The sequence below is a fragment of the Protopterus annectens genome, chromosome 14.part0, assembly GCF_019279795.1.
Source record: "Protopterus annectens isolate FY-2018-M chromosome 14.part0, PAN1.0, whole genome shotgun sequence".
In the NCBI taxonomy this organism is placed as follows: Eukaryota; Metazoa; Chordata; order Ceratodontiformes; family Protopteridae; genus Protopterus; species Protopterus annectens.
Genome location: NC_056748.1, coordinates 415949413 through 415970873, shown reverse-complemented (window position 1 = coordinate 415970873; position 21461 = coordinate 415949413). Strand labels below are relative to the sequence as shown.

The 21461-nt window shown below is 42.6% G+C and overlaps 1 protein-coding gene across 2 annotated transcripts in view; it reads left to right on the top strand.

The window, feature by feature from the left end:
• Positions 1 to 21461, top strand: part of FANK1 (fibronectin type III and ankyrin repeat domains 1) — a 1042588-nt gene that overhangs the window by 569279 nt on the left and 451848 nt on the right. For both annotated transcript variants that reach the window (XM_044056182.1, XM_044056181.1), the window contains exon 5: positions 6343 to 6417. In XM_044056182.1, coding sequence (XP_043912117.1) covers positions 6343 to 6417 — 75 coding nt within the window. The remainder of the gene's footprint in view (positions 1 to 6342; positions 6418 to 21461) is intronic.

Here is a 21461-nt window from a genome sequence, read left to right as displayed (position 1 = left end):
TCTTTAAATATACCAACTCTGAGACCGTACTACAGTGTAGTAAGGGAAATCTTCCCTTTACCACACTATAGTGGTATATTTAAAGAGCGGGGGTGGAGGGTGCAGGGGGGGCTTTCCCCTACCTACACTAGTCAGGTAAGTTCTGTTTGTTTTTGTTTTTTTTTTTTTTATTATATGTTCGATGTTTGAAACTTCGAACATTTAAATTTAATTATTTAATGTTTGAAGTTTTCAAACTTCGAACATATAATATAGACCCAATTAGCATGGTACATTTAAATCTCCTTGATGTACTGTTGTGTATTTGAATTATTTCCCACTACTTTCTGTTTTGTATGATGCTCTTCGTGTTTCACTGTTGGAGTCATTACATCTGGGTAATCTGCTGGCAGGTTGCCCTCAGTCGGCCTGATTAACAAAGTATTGGGTCCTGCGTCGGTTGCTGTCCCTTCTTCCATGACGTCAGGTCATCAGGGGTATAAAACATACAGCCGACACCATTACATCAGTCTTTCTTGCCGCACGGTGCCGAAAGCAGAAGCAGTTTGCAAGTGCCGGTCAGCCGACTCCTGAAATTGTCGTATTCGAGTTTCAGAACCAAAGTCTTCAACTAAAAGCTAAGTACCTCGTTGGGGAAACTTTTTCTTGCTTCTTACCGATGTCAGTAAAAGTTAATAATTGCATTACTTGTGGAAAGCAAATACCTCATAAGGATTTTCATTTGTACTGTATTTCTTGCCTAGGCCCTGACCACAATGTGCCTTGCTGCCGGTTTTGTGCTAAATTTAATCAATGCACGATCAAACATCTGTATATTTTTGCTTCTAAATATTTTGGTTCAAGATTTAATTATCCAGAAATGTTGTCGGTTAACAATCTGACTACCGGAATACCTAAAAAACTCAAAGAAAAAGAGACAGACCGTCAAGGTCCAAAACCGACGACGACGTTTCTCCTAAGCCAGTCGCCGGTTCGCCGGTACTCAGTGAGGCGCTTTCGCAGCCCCTGATACCTGCTACTTCTGATTCGCAGGCCTCTACTGAGACCCATTCGGAGTCCAGTATGCCGCGAGTTGCTTTAATTTTGGAACCCACGGATGTCTCTACCTTAGATGGGTCCAGAGCCGCTGTGCAGGCACTGGCTTCTGTGGGTGTTTTCAGGCCTACAGATTTGTATATTAGACCGACGCCATCTTCAAAACTAAGGCCAAAACCTAAATCTATGTCTAAAAAACTGATGCCTGGGCCACATGTGTAGGCCCCTATACCTAAAATACCTAAAAAACAAATTATCAAAATGGCTGAAGATTTAATTACTATGATCAGGGGTAGCCAACCCCCACCCCCCTTCTAAGAGGCCTAGGCAAGACATTGACTATCTTCGGAACAGGATTCTATTTCTTCTGACTCTTCTAATGAACAGGATTTGTCTATTCCTACTTATGAGGACTCTGATGCAGAAGATTTCATTCCTTCTGCTTCTCCCCCTGAGGATTTTTCTTTTGGGGAAACTGTACATACTTTAAGGGAACCTTTCCACTGGGAAAGTCAGGATTTCTCTTGAATCTAAAAAAAGACTTAGAGATTTTCTTCTTCTTCCTCAGCATAGGCCTTTGGCCATACCTCATGTTCTAGACATTGTTGATGATGTTTTTTCAGAATCTAGTATGACTCCTGATTCTCTGCCTCCGGCTCCTTGTAAGCCAGAAAGATACTACAGGGTTCCTGACTCCCACAAATTCCTTTTCAAAAATCCTATTGCTGACCCTGAAACCATTTCTCAGGGTCCCAAGGGCATTAAGGCCTCTACTTCTAAAAATCCTACCCCTTCTGGTAGAGATTCCAGGGCGCTGGATAGATGGGGTAAGAAGGTTTACACGTCTGCAACCTTGGCAGTCAGGGCTTTAAACTGTCAATTTCATATGCTTAAATATCAACAGCATATCATGGGACTACTTAAACAAAAAATTATGTTAATTTCTGACTGCGTGGAAAATAAAGATTTGCAGGATTTATTACATTCAGCTGAACAAGTTGGAAAACTTACTTTGCAATGTGGTTTTGATTCCTTGGAGGCCTCTTGCAGGGCTGCTGTAACTGGATCTGTGCTAAGAAGGCATGCTTGGCTCAAGGAGCAAACTCTGCCTGACCATGTTAAAGCAAAATTGTTGGATGCTCCTTTGCAACAGGACCGTCTCTTTGGTAATAAGTCCGAAGAAGTGTTAAAAACGATGGAAGCTAAAGCTAAATCTATGCAAACTGAAATATTTCTTATAAGTGCAACCTCCTAGATTTAGTAGGCACTGGCCTACTAAAAACTGGTCCTTTCCAGTCCCCTCGAGAGCTGCTCAAGTCAAATCAAGACAGTCCAAAGGCTCCAGGTTTCAGTCACAATGGACTTTTAGGTCAAAACAATGGGGTGCCTCAACCTCCAAATCTGGAAGCAGCAAGGCACCTCCCTATGGTAAACAGTCTCAATGACTTCTCTTTACAATCACCAAGCACTTACCTTTTAGCCACCCCTTTGGGGCGAAAACTGGCACTTCATGCACAAAACTGGCAACTTATTACCCAGGACAAATAGGTTTTAAATATAGTATCCCAGGGATACAGATTTCATTTCCACACATTGCCAATCCCAAACGGATAGCCAGATCTGCCCCCAAATCAGTGAGCAGAGGCACAGAAACAAGTTCTTTCCCTCATGAACATGGGGGCCATTCAACCAGTACCAGAAGAGGAAAAGGGACAAGGTTTCTATTCAAGACTTTTCCTGGTACCCAGAAAAGACAAATCATGGAGTCCAATTCTGGATTTATCCACTCTAAACAGATTTCTGGACATTCCAAAATTCAGGATGCTGACTCTTCAACAGCTACTACCTATGCTAGGCAAAGATGCCTGGTTGGTAACTTTAGACTTAAAAGAGGCTTACCTGCATATCCCAATCAGGGAATCTTGCAAAAGATACCTCCACTTCAAAGCAGGCTACTTGAATTACCAGTTCTCTGCACTGCCCTTTGGCTTATCTACTGCCCCCAGGGTCTTCACAAAGTGCCTGGCACCAGTAATTGCATTTTGCAGGCAAAGAAATATTCAAATATGTCCATACCTGGATGATTGTCTAATTCAGGCAGAAAACAAGGACGTTCTTCTAAAGCATCTGACATTTGTAAAAAGGGTTCTAACTTGTCTTGGGTACACCATAAACAAAAAGAAATCACAACTGGTACCCTCTCAAAAAATTACATTCCTGGGTGCAAGCTTGAATACAACTGCCCAGATGACTTACCTTATGCCAGAAAAGTAAATTCAATTGGTGACTTACTTCAAACAGGTGGCCACAAAAACACTGCTGTCTGCAAGACAAATTCTGCAAGCCTTGGGGTTCATGGCCTCCTGCATTCTCTTGATTCCATATGCAAGACTGCATATGAGGAAACTTCAGTGGTACTTAAAAAGTTTATGGAGTCAACATTGTCACAGCCTGGAAACAATGATTCCTATTATACCTTGCCTGCAACTAGAGTTCTTATGGTGGGCAGAGGCCTGCCACCAAAACAAGGGACTGCCATTCACTCCACTCCCTGCCTCCCAAACCCTGACTACAGATGCAGCAGACTATGCTTGTGGGGCTCATCTAGCAGGGAAGTGCATTCATGGCAAATGGAGCCCAAATCAAATGCACCTACATATCAATCAGAAAGAGATGCTAGCTGTACAGACAGTCTTCAAGGACTACCTTCATCCAGGATAACTACTGATAAAGACAAACAACACCACAGTTATGTGGTACATTATCAAGCAGGGGGGTACACACTCCTACCCCATTTGCAGACTAGCCATGGCATTGTGGAACATGGCCTTGACCTATCAAATACAACTACAAGCTCAATTCCTGCCAGGAAAGCTAAATACTCTGGCAGACGAATTAAGCAGAAAGCTTATGGACCCACACAAATGGAAAATGAAACCACAAGTTTTCAACATGCTGATACACAAATGGGGGAGCCCAGACATAGATCTTTTTGTCTCACCCCAGAACTATCAGTTGGACAAATTCTGCACAAGAATTCATCACAAAAAAGCTTGGAAAGTGGATGCCCTATCATTCAGCTGGAAAAATCTATCACTCTATGCTTTTCCCCCTCTGCCTCTGCTCTCCAAAGTTCTACTAAAAGTCAAACTGGACAAACCAAAAATTATTCTGATTACTCCAGACTGGCCTCGCCAACACTGGTACCCACTCCTGCGCAATGTGTCACACCTTCCTCCGTGGCACCTGCCTCAGACACCTTACCTACTGTCTCAGCAGAACTACCAAATTCTGCACACTCAGCTCCAAACTTTGAATCCTGCAGCGTGGCTAATCAACTAATTTCACCCTTGGCATCCCTCAGCAAACCTGTGATGGATGTCATTTTGGAGGCTAGATGGCCTAGTACTAGAAAATCTTATGCTGACAAATGGAAAAGATTCTATGCCTGGAACCACTCACAAGGATTAAGCACAGCAATGCCCAATATTCCTCAGATTCTGCAATACTTAACTGAGATGCTTCACAAGGGCCTATCCTTTTCTTCCATAAAAATCCATGCCTCTGCCATTTCAGCTCATTACAACACAGAACCTCCCCTCTTCTGTCATCCTCTGCTAAAGCAGTATCTCAGAGGGGCCAAAAATTTAAGACCTCCCAGGAGAGCACCAACTCCTGCATGGGACCTCAATTTTGTTTTGGAAAAACTCACTCTCCCTCCTTTTGAGCCAGCTGTTATTGCAGACCTAAAATTTCTCTCCTGGAAAACAGTTTTCCTTTTAGCCGTCACTTCAGCTAGAAGGATTTCAGAATTACAGGCTCTTATGGCAGTGGGGCCTTTCATTATTTTTCATCCGGACAGGGTGGCTCTCAGGACCAATTCATTTTTCATGCCTAAAGTGGTATCCAGTGTGGCCCTTAATCAGACCATTCATCTGCCAACTTTCTTTCCCAACCCACAGAACAAGGGTGAGCGGATTCTGCATTGATTGGATGTACACAGACAACTTAGATTCTACTTAAATAGTACAAAATCTCTAAGAAAATCTGAACAACTATTGGTGGCATTTGCTGCAGGGGCAGAGGGAAAGGCTATTTCAAAGCAGACTGTTTCCAAATGGATAAGCCATTGAATTTGTTTCTGCTATCCCCAAGGGGATCAGATCTCATTCCACCAGGGCTGCATCTACTTCTGCAGCCTTTCTCAGAGGGGTTTCTACTAGAGACAGTCTAGAAGCTGCTACCTGTAGCTCAGTTCATATGTTCACCAAACATTACCATTTACCTCTCTTCTCCAAATCCAGAGCTGGCTTTGCCACTGCTGTCCTGCAGGGCCTTATAGCTGCTCCTAATGCTGTATAACTTCATCCTCCCAACCATAGCTTTGGGATTCTACCCAAATGTAATGACTGCAACAGTGAAACACGAAGAACATAGTACAGTTGTGTATACTTACCATAAATGTAGATGTTCGAGTGTATTCACTGGTCCTGGTTACCCACCCTCCAGCCACCTGTTTTTCTCTTGCTATACCTCTCCTTTCTTTTACCATGCTTAAAAGCCTTTTTAGTGTATTTGCTTTTGTTTGGAGGTATATTTTTTGTGTTTTAAATTATATATATATATATATATATATATATATATATATATTTGGGGGGCACCTGACATCTGGGGCAAGAAAAACTGATGTAATGGCGTCGGTTGCATGTTTTATACCCCTGACGACCTGACATCATGGAAGAAGGGACAGCAACCATCCCAGGACCCAAGACTTTGTTAATCAGGCCGACTGAGGGCAACCTGCCAGCAGATTACCCAAATGTAATGACTGCAACAGTGAATACACTGAAACATCTACATGTATTGTAAGTGTATACAACTGTACTTTATTAATGCTTTGTAAATGCTCATCATGTGTATTCTTACTGCTTTGCAATTAATGGTCATGTATTTCTGTTGTAATTTTTGTTGTGAGATGTCCTTTAAAAAGTGCTTCTGTACTCATTTACGTACTATGTGGAGATTTTCTCCCCAGATCTCTGCTGAAAGGGGCCTTTTTTGGCCTAGCAAGACCAACCCAGTAAATAAAAACAAATAAAATAAATAAATACAGTAATTGTGACAGAGGTTGAATTTGCATGTGCAACAAAATATAGAAAGTAGAATAAACAATATATTGCTTATTTCCATGCCTAAATTATACATGTAGCTAAGCAAGAGTTTTCATATATGAGTCTTTATGGTGAATTTTCTTTAAATCTAAAATGTATCTTTTCTTTTTAATATTAACTGTGGATTTTTTTTAAGGCAGGTCAATGTGGATGTTCCAAATAAACTCGGTTATACTCCTCTCATGGTGGCTTCTCAACAAGGATATTTAAGGTACAACTCCATCTAATTTGTGACAGTATAAAGCTATAACATGAATATATATATATATATATATATATATATATATATATATATATATATATATATATAGATAGATATACCGAACTATGCAACAAACCTCATTGTGTAAATTTGTAAAATCAAAGCAGTTTCACCAGAAAGAAACTTTTGTTCAGGCAGTGAACACTAGCGCTATACTGGATCCAGGCAATCCCCAAGGAAACCAGTTAGTATATTTTAATGCTATGCAGTATTTTCTACTATGTCTTACTTACTATAAAAATAATACTGCAACTTATTACTGCAATTGAGACCACTTCATTTTGCAACTGAAAGAAAGGACAGATGCAGACTAAACTGATTAAACTTTGGTTGATTTGAGAATTCTTATATATCCTTTCTCCACCACCCAGTAATTGATTTTTTCAATTTCAGTTTTTTCTCTGCATGAATACAGAAGTGCATGTCTCCAGAATCTCTTGTTCTTGCGCATTTTCTTTGTATTTGAGCAGCAAGCATTATGAAACTAGATTCAAATATGACAAATGCTGAATTAGAGGATTCCCATCCCTCAGTTCTACTGTGAAGCATCAAATGGCAAAACGCTGAGTGTCATAAAACTTACATCTAGGGCCTGAAGCACAGAAGGGTAAAAGGTTACAAATAAGTGTTTTTTGCAGAGGGGCAGACAGTATGCCAACTCCACTGTCACACAACTTAAAGAAGGGAGCAATCTTTCAAAAGAAGGGAAACACTGAGTGCACAGATAGAAACTGCACCAACAGTGATTTCCTGTTGAAAACAATGATTGGCATTATGTTTCTTGGTGTCTTGGCATTAAATGTTTGAAGAATTTCACCTCAGCCACTTGGGGATATATTGGATCCCCAACCTGGCAATCCAGACTTTCCATTTACATTTTTTTGAAAGCTGAAAAGCACGGTTTATGGAAATTGTATTTTACATTTGATAATTTTGCAATTGTTAGTACTGTTACCTACTGTTCAGTACAATACTCTGTGCTTGTACAATTCTTTGATTCCCTGCCTAAGGTATTTGTAATGGGAACAAAGTCTAAGAATTACAGTACCATATTGTATAATTAATTTTCAGGTCTAGAATTGTTGTAATGTCAAGTTTTTCAAAAAAACAAGGAGTGTACATTTTATCATTTACTGAAAAAAAATCCTATACCAGAAAACTGATTAGAAAGACTGTAGGCCTTCCTTTTGGGATAACAATTGTGGTGTTAATTACATTATTCATTAATTCATTCTTCTTTCATTCATTCGGTCTCAGATTACCTGCTAATTCCAGTTCATGTTTTTTGGGGGAGCCTTATGTCCACCAGGTACTCAGAGAAGAAAACAGAGCACCAACAGAAAGCCCACATGAGCAGAAGAAGGATGTGCAGACTCTGCTGTGAGACAGCTACACTAATTGTTGTGCTATTGTGTTGCACACTTTTCATGAAGTATGGGCTTCTGCTCCCTGACATAAGTCAATATCTGGACATTTTTCAATCTGTAATAATAGTAATAATACCCATTTGTTAAAAAGGTAGATCCACTGGTCACACAGTACCTTTGTAGAGGTGACCTGGGAGCAGTGTCTGGTTAACTGACTTGCTCAGGGTCACACAGTAAGCAAATGAAGGCTCAAACCCTGTACCACAAGAACTATGGCTCACAGCCTTAATCCTCTGTATAAATTCCCTGTACATTTTCTTCCACTAGGGAGACACCGGTGTTATGCTGCTGCGGCTCCTTCTGCATCAGTTATGACATGTTTAGTACAAAACCAGCATTCTACCATATTTATTTCTTCTTGCCTCTTAAAACTGCTGGATGTTATGTGATCCTATCTCGCCTACATTCTGAACTGATGGGTTCGGAGCCGATCCCTCGGCTCCGACTCGGCACGCTTATGCTATAGAGCGAGGCCTCTAATTGGCTGAGCTATCTTTATCCCAGGATGCACCACCACTAATCCCCCAGATCTCGTTTGCCGCTAACAAGCTTAGACGTGGTCTCAACATTGGCTGGGCTAAGTACTATTTATTAGGCTTTTTCCTGTCACAAATTTCCTTATTTTGAACCCAAAAGCTGTTTTAACAGCTATTGTTGTATATTGGTGTGATTGGTGAATTTTTGTTGGAAAATTCGTGATTTTTTTAGTCAGGGAAGGTTTCCCGTTTTAGTTAGAGGGGCCTTCCCCTGTTACTTTGCTGTCTGTGTATCTTCTTGGGTCAAGTACCCGTTTAAGTTAGAGGGTCTTGACTCTCTTTATCTCGTTTTTGTTTACTAACTGTTTAGTTAAAAAAAAAAATATATATATATATATATTGTGGTTTTATTTGTTAAACTTCGTATTTGTTAAAACTTGTTGTATTTAACTAAGTGTAGTGTTTTTCCACTTAGATAGTTATGTCTAAAGAACACAAACCCTCCGGGTTTAAGAAATGCACGAGGTGTGGGTTTAAAATGTCCATAACGGACGACCACTCCTCGTGCGTCTATTGCTTAGGTGCTAAACACCTACAAGAGTCGTGCAGTGTGTACCACGCGTTCTCTTCTAGAGTCCTCCAGGAGAGGAAAAACAAATTAATCCTCAAGGGATTAATCAAGCCTTCCTTCGAGGAGGCTTTATCTTCCTCTCCGTCTCCTTCTAAAAAGAAGAAAGCGTCGGCTCCGACCAGTCAGTCGGAACCGACTGCTAAAAAAGCTAAGCAGACTTCTCCATCGGCTCCACGGACTTCGGAGCCGAGGTCGGAACGGTCTGCCTCGATGCCTCCAGCCTCGACCCCTCTGGTTTCGGAGCCGAGGTCTGGGACATCGAGAGGCGGGTCACCCTCATCGGCTCCACTGATATTGGAGCCGATAAGGGTTACCGGCTCAGACTCTTCCCCCTCGGAGCCGAAGTCCTTATCGGCACCGAGGGAAATTTCCTTGAAACTTTCTTCGGAGCCGATAGTTGTTGAGTCCTTTCGGAGCCGGTCCCCGAGCCATTCGGAGCCGATGGAGAAATCGGTTTGGGCCCGATCGGTATCCTCTAGATCATCCAGGATGTCTGATTCGGACATCGACAGGGTGCTCCTTCGACTCTTCCAGTCTCCGGTGTTCCAAAAGCTGGTTTCGGCTCCAGCCCAGTTGGCTTCGGAGCCGATGGTCCACTCCCCTACTGTGGTTCCTCCTCCAACAGCTTCGGCACCATTGGAGCCAGTGCTGGTGGAACCTGTGGAGGTGTTAGGGTCGGGCCCGACACTTGTTCCAACTCCGGCTCTTGGGTCGGAGTTCAGTACACGGACTTCTTCCTTCGGCCCTGGGGGGAGGCTTCGGAATTGATGCTTTCGGTCCCAAGTCTCCCTCTTGGTGCGTCGGCGGCGGGAGTACCGTCCACTGTCGTGGCCACGGAGGTGGGACCCTCCCAGGATTCTGGTGGTCCCGCCTTCAGGGCTACGAGGAGCGCTTTAGCCAAATCTTCCTTGGCTACCTCCATGGTTTCCCCAGCTACCTCCCTGCATACGGAGACTGGGTCGTTGGCAGTCCCCCTGTCTTTAGACAGCGGAGCCCCTGGGCCTCAGGTTACCCCCGCTGGGGTTTCTCCCCCTCCTGGAGGTCCTTCTGAAGCCTCTTCGGAAGAACCCCCCAGGAAAAGGACGTGCAAGAGGAAGCACGTTGACTCCCCTGATGAGTCTTTGACATCTGACACTGATCTCGATGATGCAGAGGGGTCCCCTAAGTCGTCCTCGGATGATGTCTCCTTTGCAGACATCCTAGAAGCCCTAAAACAGCGAGGCGACTGGCAGTCCAAACCTCCCTCTGCTGATGAGTCGGTGTTCCTGAAGGCCTTCGTGGCTCAGCCCTCCACCTCCTGGGTGTCTCCGCCCTTCGACGAGCTCTTGGATTTGATCTGTCGAAGGGCGTGGGAACACCCAGACTCTGTGGAACCGGTGCCTGCTCGTCCGAACAAATTTCTCTCGGCGCCTCCTGATAGAGAGTTCCTTATTAAAGGTGTGGCTGTAGATGCTTTGGTGGTGGCATCTGCTACCCAGCAAGACATAGCAGAGGCTTCTACGTCCGTCCATCCTCCTAATAAGGAGTCTAGGAGCATGGATCGTTACGGAAAGCGCACCCTTAGTTCAGCGGCCTTTACACTGAGGTCCTTGAACTACCTGACACACTTTACCAGATTTCAGAGGGATCTGATTAAGGAGCTATCCGATACCCTCTTGGGTAACCTGCCTGAGGAGCTGGCCCAGACGGTTGGCTCTCAGCTGGCTACAATGTCGTCCATTTCAAACTCGTCCATGAGGCTCATTTCGTATGCGGCCGAAGGAGCGAGTAGAGCAGCGGGTACAGGCATTGCTCTATGGAGACAAGCCTGGCTCCGCCTGTGTCATTTCGCGGAGGCGTTTAAGTCTTCATTTGCCGACGCCCCCTTTGATGGGTCCTCCCTGTTTGGACCCAAGGTAAAAGACACACTAACCCGCTGTGAGCAGGAGGGTAAGACTCTGACTGCCGTAGGGGCACGATTTTCCACTCCCTTTCGGCCTTATCCCAAGGCTAAAAGAGGAGGGAAAATGTGGTTCCGTAGATCTCAGAAGCCTTACCCCCCTCAGCAGGAAGGTTCCCCTTCCAGAGGCAGAGGAGGGGGAAATTCATCCGGAAGACGCCGTCCCAGAGGCGGCAGAGGCCCTCGCAACACTGGAGACCGCGAGTCCTTTCGTGGCTCTTCAGCCTTTCATAGTCCCTGAGGGATTGCCCGGCTGTGCTGCTCCGGAGCCAGTCGGGGGTCGTTTCTCGAAGCACCTGAAGGCCTGGGAAGGGATCACTCAGGACCAATGGGTGCTTCGGATTATCGCCGGAGGTTACTCCATCCCATTCTCTCACCCCCCCTCAGTCCAGGAAAATCCCGGACCCGCCACCCAGTCAACGGGATATCGCAGCCTCAGAAGTTTCAAAACTGCTGCAAAAAGGAGTCATCCAACCGGTCCCCGCAGACCAGATCGGATTAGGGACTTACTCAAGATTCTTTTTGGTGCCAAAAAAGACCGGGGACTTGTGGCCCATTTTGGACCTCAGTATACTAAACCGTTCAGTCAGAAAGTCCAAGTTCCGAATGGTCACTCTACAAACCATTCTCCCATTGCTGGAGAAAGGTGTTTGGATGTGCTCCATAGATCTCAAGGACGCGTATTATCATATCATGATACATCAAGCGTCCAGGAGACATCTGCGCTTCAGCCTAGGAGGCAGTCATTTTCAGTTCCGTGCACTGCCCTTTGGTCTCACCACAGCCCCCAGGGTGTTCACCAAGTGCTTGGCAGTAGTGACTGCTCACCTGAGAAGTCTAGGATTCCAGGTGTTTCCGTATCTAGACGACTGGCTCCTAACTGCCACCTCCAAGCATCTACTTCTGGAGCCTACAAGCCACTATATCACTGGGCAATTCCCTTGGAATCACCTTCAATTGGCCAAAGTCTGTGCTGCGGCCATCTCAACGAATAAGATTCATAGGGGTAGAGATAGACTCAAACCAAATGCGGGTCTATCTACCTACAGACAGAATTCAAACCATACAAAATCAAGTTCGAGTCTTACTTCCCAGGTCCAAAGCCCCAGCCAGAATGGTCCTGCAGCTATTGGGATCCATGTCTGCCACGGTTCTTCTAGTCCCCTTGGCAAGGTTGCACATGAGAATCCTCCAGTGGCTTCTTTCAGCTCAGTGGTCCTTTCAGGAACTCCCTCTCAGTCACCTCATATGGATCACGGAATCTTGCAAACGGGACCTTCGCTGGTGGCTAGTGCCCTCCAATTTGGATCAGGCACGACCCTTTGTTTTTCCTACTCCAGCGGCCACTTTGACCACGGACGCCTCCCAGATGGGGTGGGGGGGGGGCATTCCCTGGGCAGGTCAGTCCAAGGCAAATGGCACCCGGAAGAGACTCTTCTTCATATCAACATCCTAGAAATGAGGGCAGTACTCCTGTCCCTTCAAGCCCGTCATGATTATCTCCCTCAGGGCGTAATTGCTGTTCACTCAGACAACATGTCAGTTGTCTGGTACCTGAACAAACAGGGAGGAACCAGATCCTATCCTCTTTGCAGAGAAGCCATGAGAGTTTGGGAATGGGCAGTCTCGACCAAACGTTTCCTAGTGGCTACTCACATACCGGGCAAGTCCAATGTCATAGCCGACAGATTGAGCAGAACCATCCTCTCTCCTCACGAATGGTCTCTGAATATGACAGTTGCAAGTCAGATTTTCAGCGAATGGGGAGTTCCGTGTTGCGACCTCTTCGCGACTCCTCTGAATGCGAAGTGCAAAGAATTCTTCTCCCTAACCCCGGCTCCGGGGAAGAGCCCCATGGACGCATTAGTCCATCCTTGGCCCACCAGCTTGATTTATGCCTTCCCTCCAGTTCCTCTCCTCCCCAGGGTGATTCAAAAGGCATCTCTCTTGGGGAGCAAAATGATCTTAATTGCTCCTTACTGGCCTCGTCAAGTGTGGTTCCCCTATCTTCGGAAACATGCTCTGGAAGGTGCATGGTTCCTGGACCAGGTCCCAGACCTACTGGTTCATCAGTTGGGACTATTCCACCAGTCCCTACACACCTTAAAATTGACGGCCTGGCTCCTCCTCTTCCGACGATAGTCAGGAGTCATACATTGGATCCAGATGTTGTGCACATATTATCTTCGGCCCATAAGTCTGCTACAAAGAAACTGTATTCTAGCAAATGGAAAAGGTTTGCTATTTGGGCTCAACTCCGAGGCCTGGACCCCATTTCTATTCCCATGGCAGAAGTACTAAAATTTCTGACCTCTCTTTTCAATCAAGGCTCTTCAGTTTCTACCATCAAAGTACAATTGGCAGCAATTTCTAATTTTCACGAATCCATAGATCCACCTTTAATGAGCAACAGATTGTGTAAGACCTTCTTGAAAGGTGCTGCTCTATTAAGACCTCCGATTTCTCATCCTGCACCTCCATGGGATCTCGATATAGTGTTACGCGCCTTGACTTCTTTCCCCTTTGAACCGGCAGCTACCTGTGATCTAAAGTTTCTATCATGGAAGACAGCCTTTCTGGTGGTGATTACTTTGGCCAGAAGAGTTTCAGAGCTTCAAGCTTTGTCAGTGAAACCCCCATACTTGGTTTTTCATAAAGACAGAGTATCCCTCAGACCAAATCCTTCCTTTGTTCCTAAAGTTTGTTCTACTTTATGCTTACAACAATCATTAGAGTTTCCAGTTTTTTTCCCAAAATACTCTAACAAAGCGGAGTTTATATTCCACACACTAGATGTCCACAGACAGTTACGTTTTTATTTAGACAGGACCAAACAAACAAGGAAAACAGATCAGTTGTTTGTATCCTTTGCAGATAACAAATTGGGCAACGCTGTCACAAAGGTCACTATTGCCAAATGGATCAGGGACTGTATTACTCAAGCTTATATTTATTCTAACAAAGAGCTTACCACCTCTGTCAAGGCTCATTCTACAAGGGCTATGGCTACTTCAGTAGCATTTCACTCTAAGCTTGCTATTAGTGACATTTGTGCGGCGGCTACATGGTCTTCCCCGCACACCTTCATTTCCCACTACAAATTTGATGTGGCATCTAGAGGACGAGCTTCATTTGGTTCCACAGTGCTCAGGAGTGTTTTCCAATGAGCCACCCGGGATTTAGGTGCTAGGGACGCTGTCCCATCAGTTCAGAATGTAGGCGAGATAGGATCACATAACATCTTTTAGTTATGTACTCACCATAACTTCAGATGTTTGGGATCCATCTCGCTACATTCCTAATAACCCACCCTCCTTCCCCCTTCCTTGGAGATCAGAGGATATCAGAAGGTCCGAATCCTGTTGTTTCATCTTGAAACATCTAACAATGTTATATAACCAAGTTGTGCATGTGTGCATGAATGCGGACAAACAAGATCTGGGGGATTAGTGGTGGTGCATCCTGGGATAAAGATAGCTCAGCCAATTAGAGGCCTTGCTCTATAGCATAAGCGTGCCGAGTCGGAGCCGAGGGATCGGCTCCGAACCCATCAGTTCAGAATGTAGGCGAGATGGATCCCAAACATCTGAAGTTATGGTGAGTACATAACTAAAAGTTTACCCTACTTCTGGTCTATGTCAAATAAACGAACGCTTGAAATGTCGAGACCATATGATCGACATTTCAGGTGTTCGAAGATTGACTTTAACGGCACCGTACAATGCAGAGTGGGAGAATTTCCCTTTTCTGCACTGAAGTGCAGTCTCGGAGTTGGTATATTTAAGTAGGGGGGATGTGGGAGGTGCAGGGGGGCTTGCCCCCCCCTGCTCGCACTGTTAAGTTATGTTTTTCTGTTTCTTTTTTTTTTTTTTTTTTTATTATATATTCGAACTTTCAAATATCGACCATATGGTCTCAAACATATGGTATTCGATATTTTGAAAGTTCGAATATATAACATAGACCCTTTACTTCGGTGTGTTTTTCATTCATTAGTATTTCAATGTTGGTAGATGTTACTAAAGCTTACTCTTTTTCTTAATGAGAAAAATAGTTGCTGGAGTTAAACTGGGGTGCTATTGAATGTGTAATGACTGCACCCTTTGCTTGGGGTAGATGGTAGACAAATAACCCTATAAAACTTACAGTAAAAGTGTGCTTTCTGTATTATATGATTCTGATAATGGTGAACACTAGAAAATGTAACAAAGTTACAAAATAGCATGACTTTATATTTCCTTTCTTTTGTGAAAGCAGATGCAGAAGTTATAAAAGAAATGGTAAATTTGGGAGAGAAACGTGAGGAACTTGAACAAAAAAGTCTGACGCAGGTATAGTCAAAATGACTGAAGGCATTTGAAAGCATAATGAAAAAAAATGACAAAAAAGAAGTTGCATGAGAAAAATAAGAAAAAGTAATTTTTGGCCTCTTTCTCCGGTGATGAAAAAACTTGGAAGTTTCCACAAAGACAAAATTCAGCTTAACATTAAAGATGGAAACAGATTGCCCCCATGGTGATTAATGGGGAGAAAAGTATGGATCCCCTCATTCAGAAATACTGCCTGCACTTCATAACTATCTTTAGTATACTTTGTGTTTTTGCTATATTGCTGACAGATGCAGTGGTCAGAAGCAGGATGCCTTATATGGTAGACTGAGCACAGCGCATACCATTGTGAAACAAGCAATATACAGGAAGGTAGTAGTGGGTATACTCACTGCTTTAAATTATACTGTATCAGTGAATGATGCTGTCCATCATCCAAGCTGCACAATACATCTTTCTCAGTAATTGTGTTAAGGTTACCCATCTGAAAGAAAAAAAAAATGAACTCAACCAAACCAGTATTTTTTTTGTCAAAAGAAATTAGTGGCAGTAATGGAGAACACCTGGCCCCAGTAGTTTACCTGCACAGATGTCAAAACATTTCACGGGCAATGTAGTTTTAAGGCTGCTGCATCATACTAATAGCTTTGGAAGATTGAAAGAGTGGTAGTTTCCTGGTGACAGTACACATGTATAGTCATTGTGCCAGCAGGTATATCACTTACCTATTTTCTTACCTATTTTTTTTTGTTAATTTCACTTGTTTGTGAGTCTAGTGCCCCTCCCAACTCCCCACTTTCTATTTAAAAAAAAATATGGGGTGGGGGTAAATGGAGTGCCATCTCCCCAAAATAGAATTATTGATCTCTAGTTTGCAATAAATTCATATAACTTCACTCCATCTTTTCTAGTCATTCAGAAGGACCAATTATTCCCAGGAACGTGTAGGAACACATGCATTCAAAAGGAGAAAAAAGAAAAGAAAAGTACTTTACTCAATGGTAATATTTTAGTTGTATTGGCATTAGATTTAAACCTTCTAATTTCAAGCATTACCATTATAAACACCTTTTTTCCCCCCTGTATTCTTCTCTTTTGATTTCCACTTGATATTTCTAACTTCTCTCTGAACTGTATAGAGAGAAGAAAGGGAGGGAAGGAATATAATGGAGAGAATGAATATAAGGTGAAAGAAGAAATATGATAAGGAAGCTGTTTTTCTTCCCCCTATATCTACTGTGAATGTAGATAGCAATAATCTAATTACACACATGCTTACCTTTAAGATTGCTTTGATTCTGTTTAAGCACCAATATGCTATAATATAATTAGCCTATTTACTCTCATTTTGCTTTACATAGTTTTTCATAATGCATATTTTTCTTATGTTTTAGCTACAAGTTAATATTGGAACATTTTTGGTCTCCATGTTTTCAGTCATCCTTTGGAATACACATCGCAATATATAAATACAATAAAAGATAGGAAAAGAAAACAGTGTTGGTCTACATGTATTACCCTAAACACATATTATAGTGGAAATTTTATTAGAGCTCTCATTACAAACTCCTAGGTAACTCATTAGATTTAACAACACTTATCGTCTGAGCTCTATCATTGTAAATGAATATAAATGTAGTACTATATATACTTCAGAACTGGTACACCATATCTATACAGAACTTTAAATTCATTACATGGACTGTTACAGTACTGACTTCTAGGAAGCTTTGTAATTTATTAACTTTCCTATTTAAAATGCCAAAATGTTTATGAACTTAAAAGGTGAGAAGCTGCAACATATGAATGATGTGTAGGGCCTGAGATTTCACTTTGTATTGCTATATAGGAATGTATTCATTGGTTATTTCCTATGTTCAGTTCTGTGATACATATTTAAAAGAATAATTAAATATGCAAATATAACAGCATCCTAAGTTCATTTGTGCTATTTAGAAAGGATGTCTTGCTCTGGTTATCATAGATACTTATCTCGGTATACATTCTGTTACATTCAGTAATAATTTGTTTCATCTGCACTACACTAGCATATGAACACTTTATATTTGTATTGTTTATGAGGAACAAGCATTTATCTCAAACTTTAAATCTTTAATACCTTAATTTACGAGACACGTGCACTATATTAATACTATATAAATTTTGTCTCAAATCAATATTACTAATCATTTGCTGTGGTGGGGAGGAGTTAACTATTGTTAGTGAGGGGGTGGTTGATTCAAACAGTACTCCGAAAAAGGAGTCTTTTGAACTCCATGAAGGGGGTAAGGGTGTATATAATTCAAGTTTATTTGTATATGCTTACTATACGTTATCTTTCAGTGTCTAAAACATGTAAGAATTTAACCTATATTTTAACCTTACAACATTTGGATCACAACTCTGTTAACTTCTGTATAAGTACAATAAGAATATATATGTATATGAACATTTCTAATTATCTAAGGTTTATAACACCAGAAAATACACTTATTATTGTAAATGCCAACATTAAAATGTATTTCTATTAATATCACTGGATTAAATAATAGCTGCAAAAGGGGAAGTCTATATAAATATCTAAACCTTTTTAACCCTAATGTTTTCTTTTTACAAGAAACACATTTATTAAACGAAGATATAGATAAACTTAATAATAGGAAATATACAGTACAATCTAGTTTGCATCTTCAACAAAAAAAGAGGTGCTGCTATTTTGTGGAATAACTCTTCCAATTTCTAGAATATTAGACACTTATAACAATGATAAAAGTATGCTATATGCTGTTACCCTAGAACTTAATGAAAAAATATACACATTCATTAATGTATATTGGATTCCTGGGATAGGTTCTCATACAGTCAAACAACATTTAGATCAAGTAGTACATTTCTCTAAAGGAAATATCATATTTGCTGGATAATTCAATTGTATAGTAAATGAGAAAGACTCTACTGCTTTTAGGAAGATGATTATAACATCACCAGCGAAAAACTTAATTGAATTTGCTGAATCATTTCATATAAGGGACATCAATGATTTTGCAGACTCAAAGTCACTTTTTTACACATACTTCTCACCAAGACATGGCACATACTCTAGAAGTGATAGAATCTACATTTCAAATCAACTAATCAATAATTTAAATAAAGTCAAAGTTCATTCATGCCCACTATCTGATCATAATGCAATAACATTTGAGTTGCTTCTGTGTTCTGGTATCCTCAAATTAAAAGAATACCTGCATATCTGACTACTTTATCTGATTTTAAAGATTTTTCTACCTCTGAAACAAAAATAATTATTAAACTTAATAATATTGAAGGTACATCTGTCATCTATATCTGGGATGCCCTAAAATCATATCTATATGGGAGAATAATTAATTGGTACATCAACAAAAAAAAAGTTCTGGGAAAAAGAATTAAAAGTTCTTCAAGAAAAAAATTATAAAGTTAAATTACAAAAACAGACAACCAAATCCAGTAAGACTGAGAAAATCAATACCTTGAATAATAAGTACTTAGAAATCCTGAATCATAAGACCAAGATCAACTTAGAAAAAATTTTAAATTCATAAACTTTTCTATTAATCCTAAATCACTTAAGAAACCTACTATCAAAACTAAGAGGCTAAATAAAATATATCATATTAAAGAGATTTATATTGATAAAAATAGAGGATACTAACAGACTTAGGAGATATAGTAATGGAATTTAGAAATTATTTTATCAAGATTAATCAAAATCCAAACATACTAGATTCTAAAGCAAAGGTAAGTTCCTTTATTAAGAAATACACTAAAAATAATAAATTAATGGAACAGCAAATTAATGGATTAGATAAACCAATCTCACTTTCAGAGATCAAAAGTCAAATTAATAACATAAAACAAAATAAGGCCCCAGGTAATGATGGAATCAATACAGAACAATATCAATTATTCCCCAGTGAATCACTTAATGTTAAGTTGTCAATCTCGCCTTCATTCTTGCTTGATGGGTTCGGAGCCGATCCCTCGGCTCCGACTCGGCACTTGCTAAGCTCAAGAGTCACTTTTACCAGCTCGAGGCAGCCCCATATCCCATGATGCAAGGCGGTAAGTACCCAGATCTCGTTTGCCGCTTCGCTTAGGAGGTCTTCTTTTTACCAGCTCCTGGTAAGTTATTCACTTTTGTGAGATTTAAGCCCCTTTTAGTAAAAAACCTTTTATTGATAGTTTTAAGTTTATTTTGTACTCTTTCTGACAGAAAATCCCTGTCTCCTTTAATTTTTGTTAGTCAAACTTTTCCCTATCCCATCCCCCCCCTGTTAGGGTGTGTGTGTTAGTTTTATAGAATACCTTTTGGTATTTTATTTAAGTTAATTTTGACTGGTGTGTGTGTGTGTGTTTTTTCAGCACCATGGCAAAGGAGAGGGTCTCAGGTTTTAAGAAGTGTGACTCGTGCTGTCAGAAGATGTCTCTGACAGACGGTCACACTTCTTGCCTGTATTGTCTGGGCCCTCTTCACCTGCAGGACTCCTGTGCTATTTGTCATTCCTTCAGCCAGAGAGTCCTGCAGGAGAGAATAAGCTGATACTTAGGGGCCTTCTTAAGCCGGAGGGCTCTCCGGCTAAGTCGGCTCCACCAAAATCAGCAAAATCTTCCAAGGCCCAGGCTTCTGTATCTAAGCCTGTGGGCTCGGCTCCGACTCGTTCCGAGTCGAGATCGGCTCCGGCTGGAGCCGATTCTAGCTTAACAAAGCCTTCGGCGCCGATGGCTATCAGTGCCGAGTCTGTAGTGCCCACTTCGATGTCGGCTCCGATTGGTTCCGACACCCATGTGGCACAGGCATCGGTGTCGGCTCCGATCGGCTCCGACACCGTTACTTTGGTGGCTGTATCGGCTCCGGCTGGAGCCGATACATCGAGGCGTCCTGTCGGCTCCGAGAGGTCGGCTCCGACAGGATCTATAGTATCGGCTCCGATGGCTCTTTCCAGGAAGAGATCGAGGTCTCCTTCCTTGGAGCCGATACTTTCGGCTCGGCTTCACCTCTTCTATCGGGCGGAGCCATCGGAGCCGATCTTCAAGATCTTCCAGACTGTCAGATCATGACCTTGAGAGAGTGGTCAGTAGATTACTTAAGTCACAGGTACTGGCCCAAATGTTACACAGTCCGTCTCAATAGGCGACTGTTGGTCCACACCCATTACAGTTCCTCCTTCAACTCTACCCCAGAGCTTGGAGTTGGAGTCTTCGAATGGTTACTGCTACGGCTGGAGGACGGATACCCCCTTCTGTTCCTTCAGCCTCTACTCTTATCTCCTCTTGAGACCTTCCTTAGAGGGATTCGGTGGTCGGGCTTCCATGGTCTCCTCCGAGGGGTGAGTGGCATCGGACCCTTGTCCGAACCCGCTCTTCCCCTTGGAGCCTCGGCCTTGGTGGGCTCGGCTCCGACATCTGCCTCGGAGACTTCCCTTCGGTGGTCCCTGGGTTCCTAGCTCTTGAGCGGGTTCTCTCGGACCTGCCTGGCACGGGAGCATTCGAGGTGATGAAGAGTGTACTGGCCACTGGTATCAGTCAGCAGTCTGTTCCCGTAGCTCCTCCCTCTATAGTACCTGTTGACATCTCTGCCACTTCTCTTGCTACAGGACCCAGAGATCCTCCGCCTCAGGTTTGCCCATTGGGAATTTCCCCCTCTTCCGAGGATTCTCCTGATGTTTGGGAGATCCTCCTAGGAAGAGGACTTGTAAGAGGAAGCATGTAGACTCCCCGAGTCTGTCACTTGGATACTGACTTTGATGAGTCAGAGGGATCCCTAGATCCCCTCTGAGGATGTCTCCTTCTCAGACATCCTAGAACTTCTGAAACAGAGGGAAACTGGCCCACCAACAATCCCTCTGAGGATGAGTCAGTATACCTAGAGGCGTTTGGATCTCGGCCCTCCACCTCCTGGGTGTCTCCGCCTTCGACCCCTTATGCAGGTTATTGCACGAAGGCGTGGGCAGCTCCTGACTCTGTAGAGCCAGTCCCTAGGAGGCCTTCAAAATTTATCACTGCCCCGAGTGACAAACAATTCCTTACTAAGGGTGTCCCGCTGATGCCATGGTGGTGGCTGCGGCCACCAAAAGGAACTTGCAGATCCTTCCGTGCCGTCCATCCTCCTAATAAGGACTCTAGGACCATGGATAGGATGCAGTAAGTGGATGT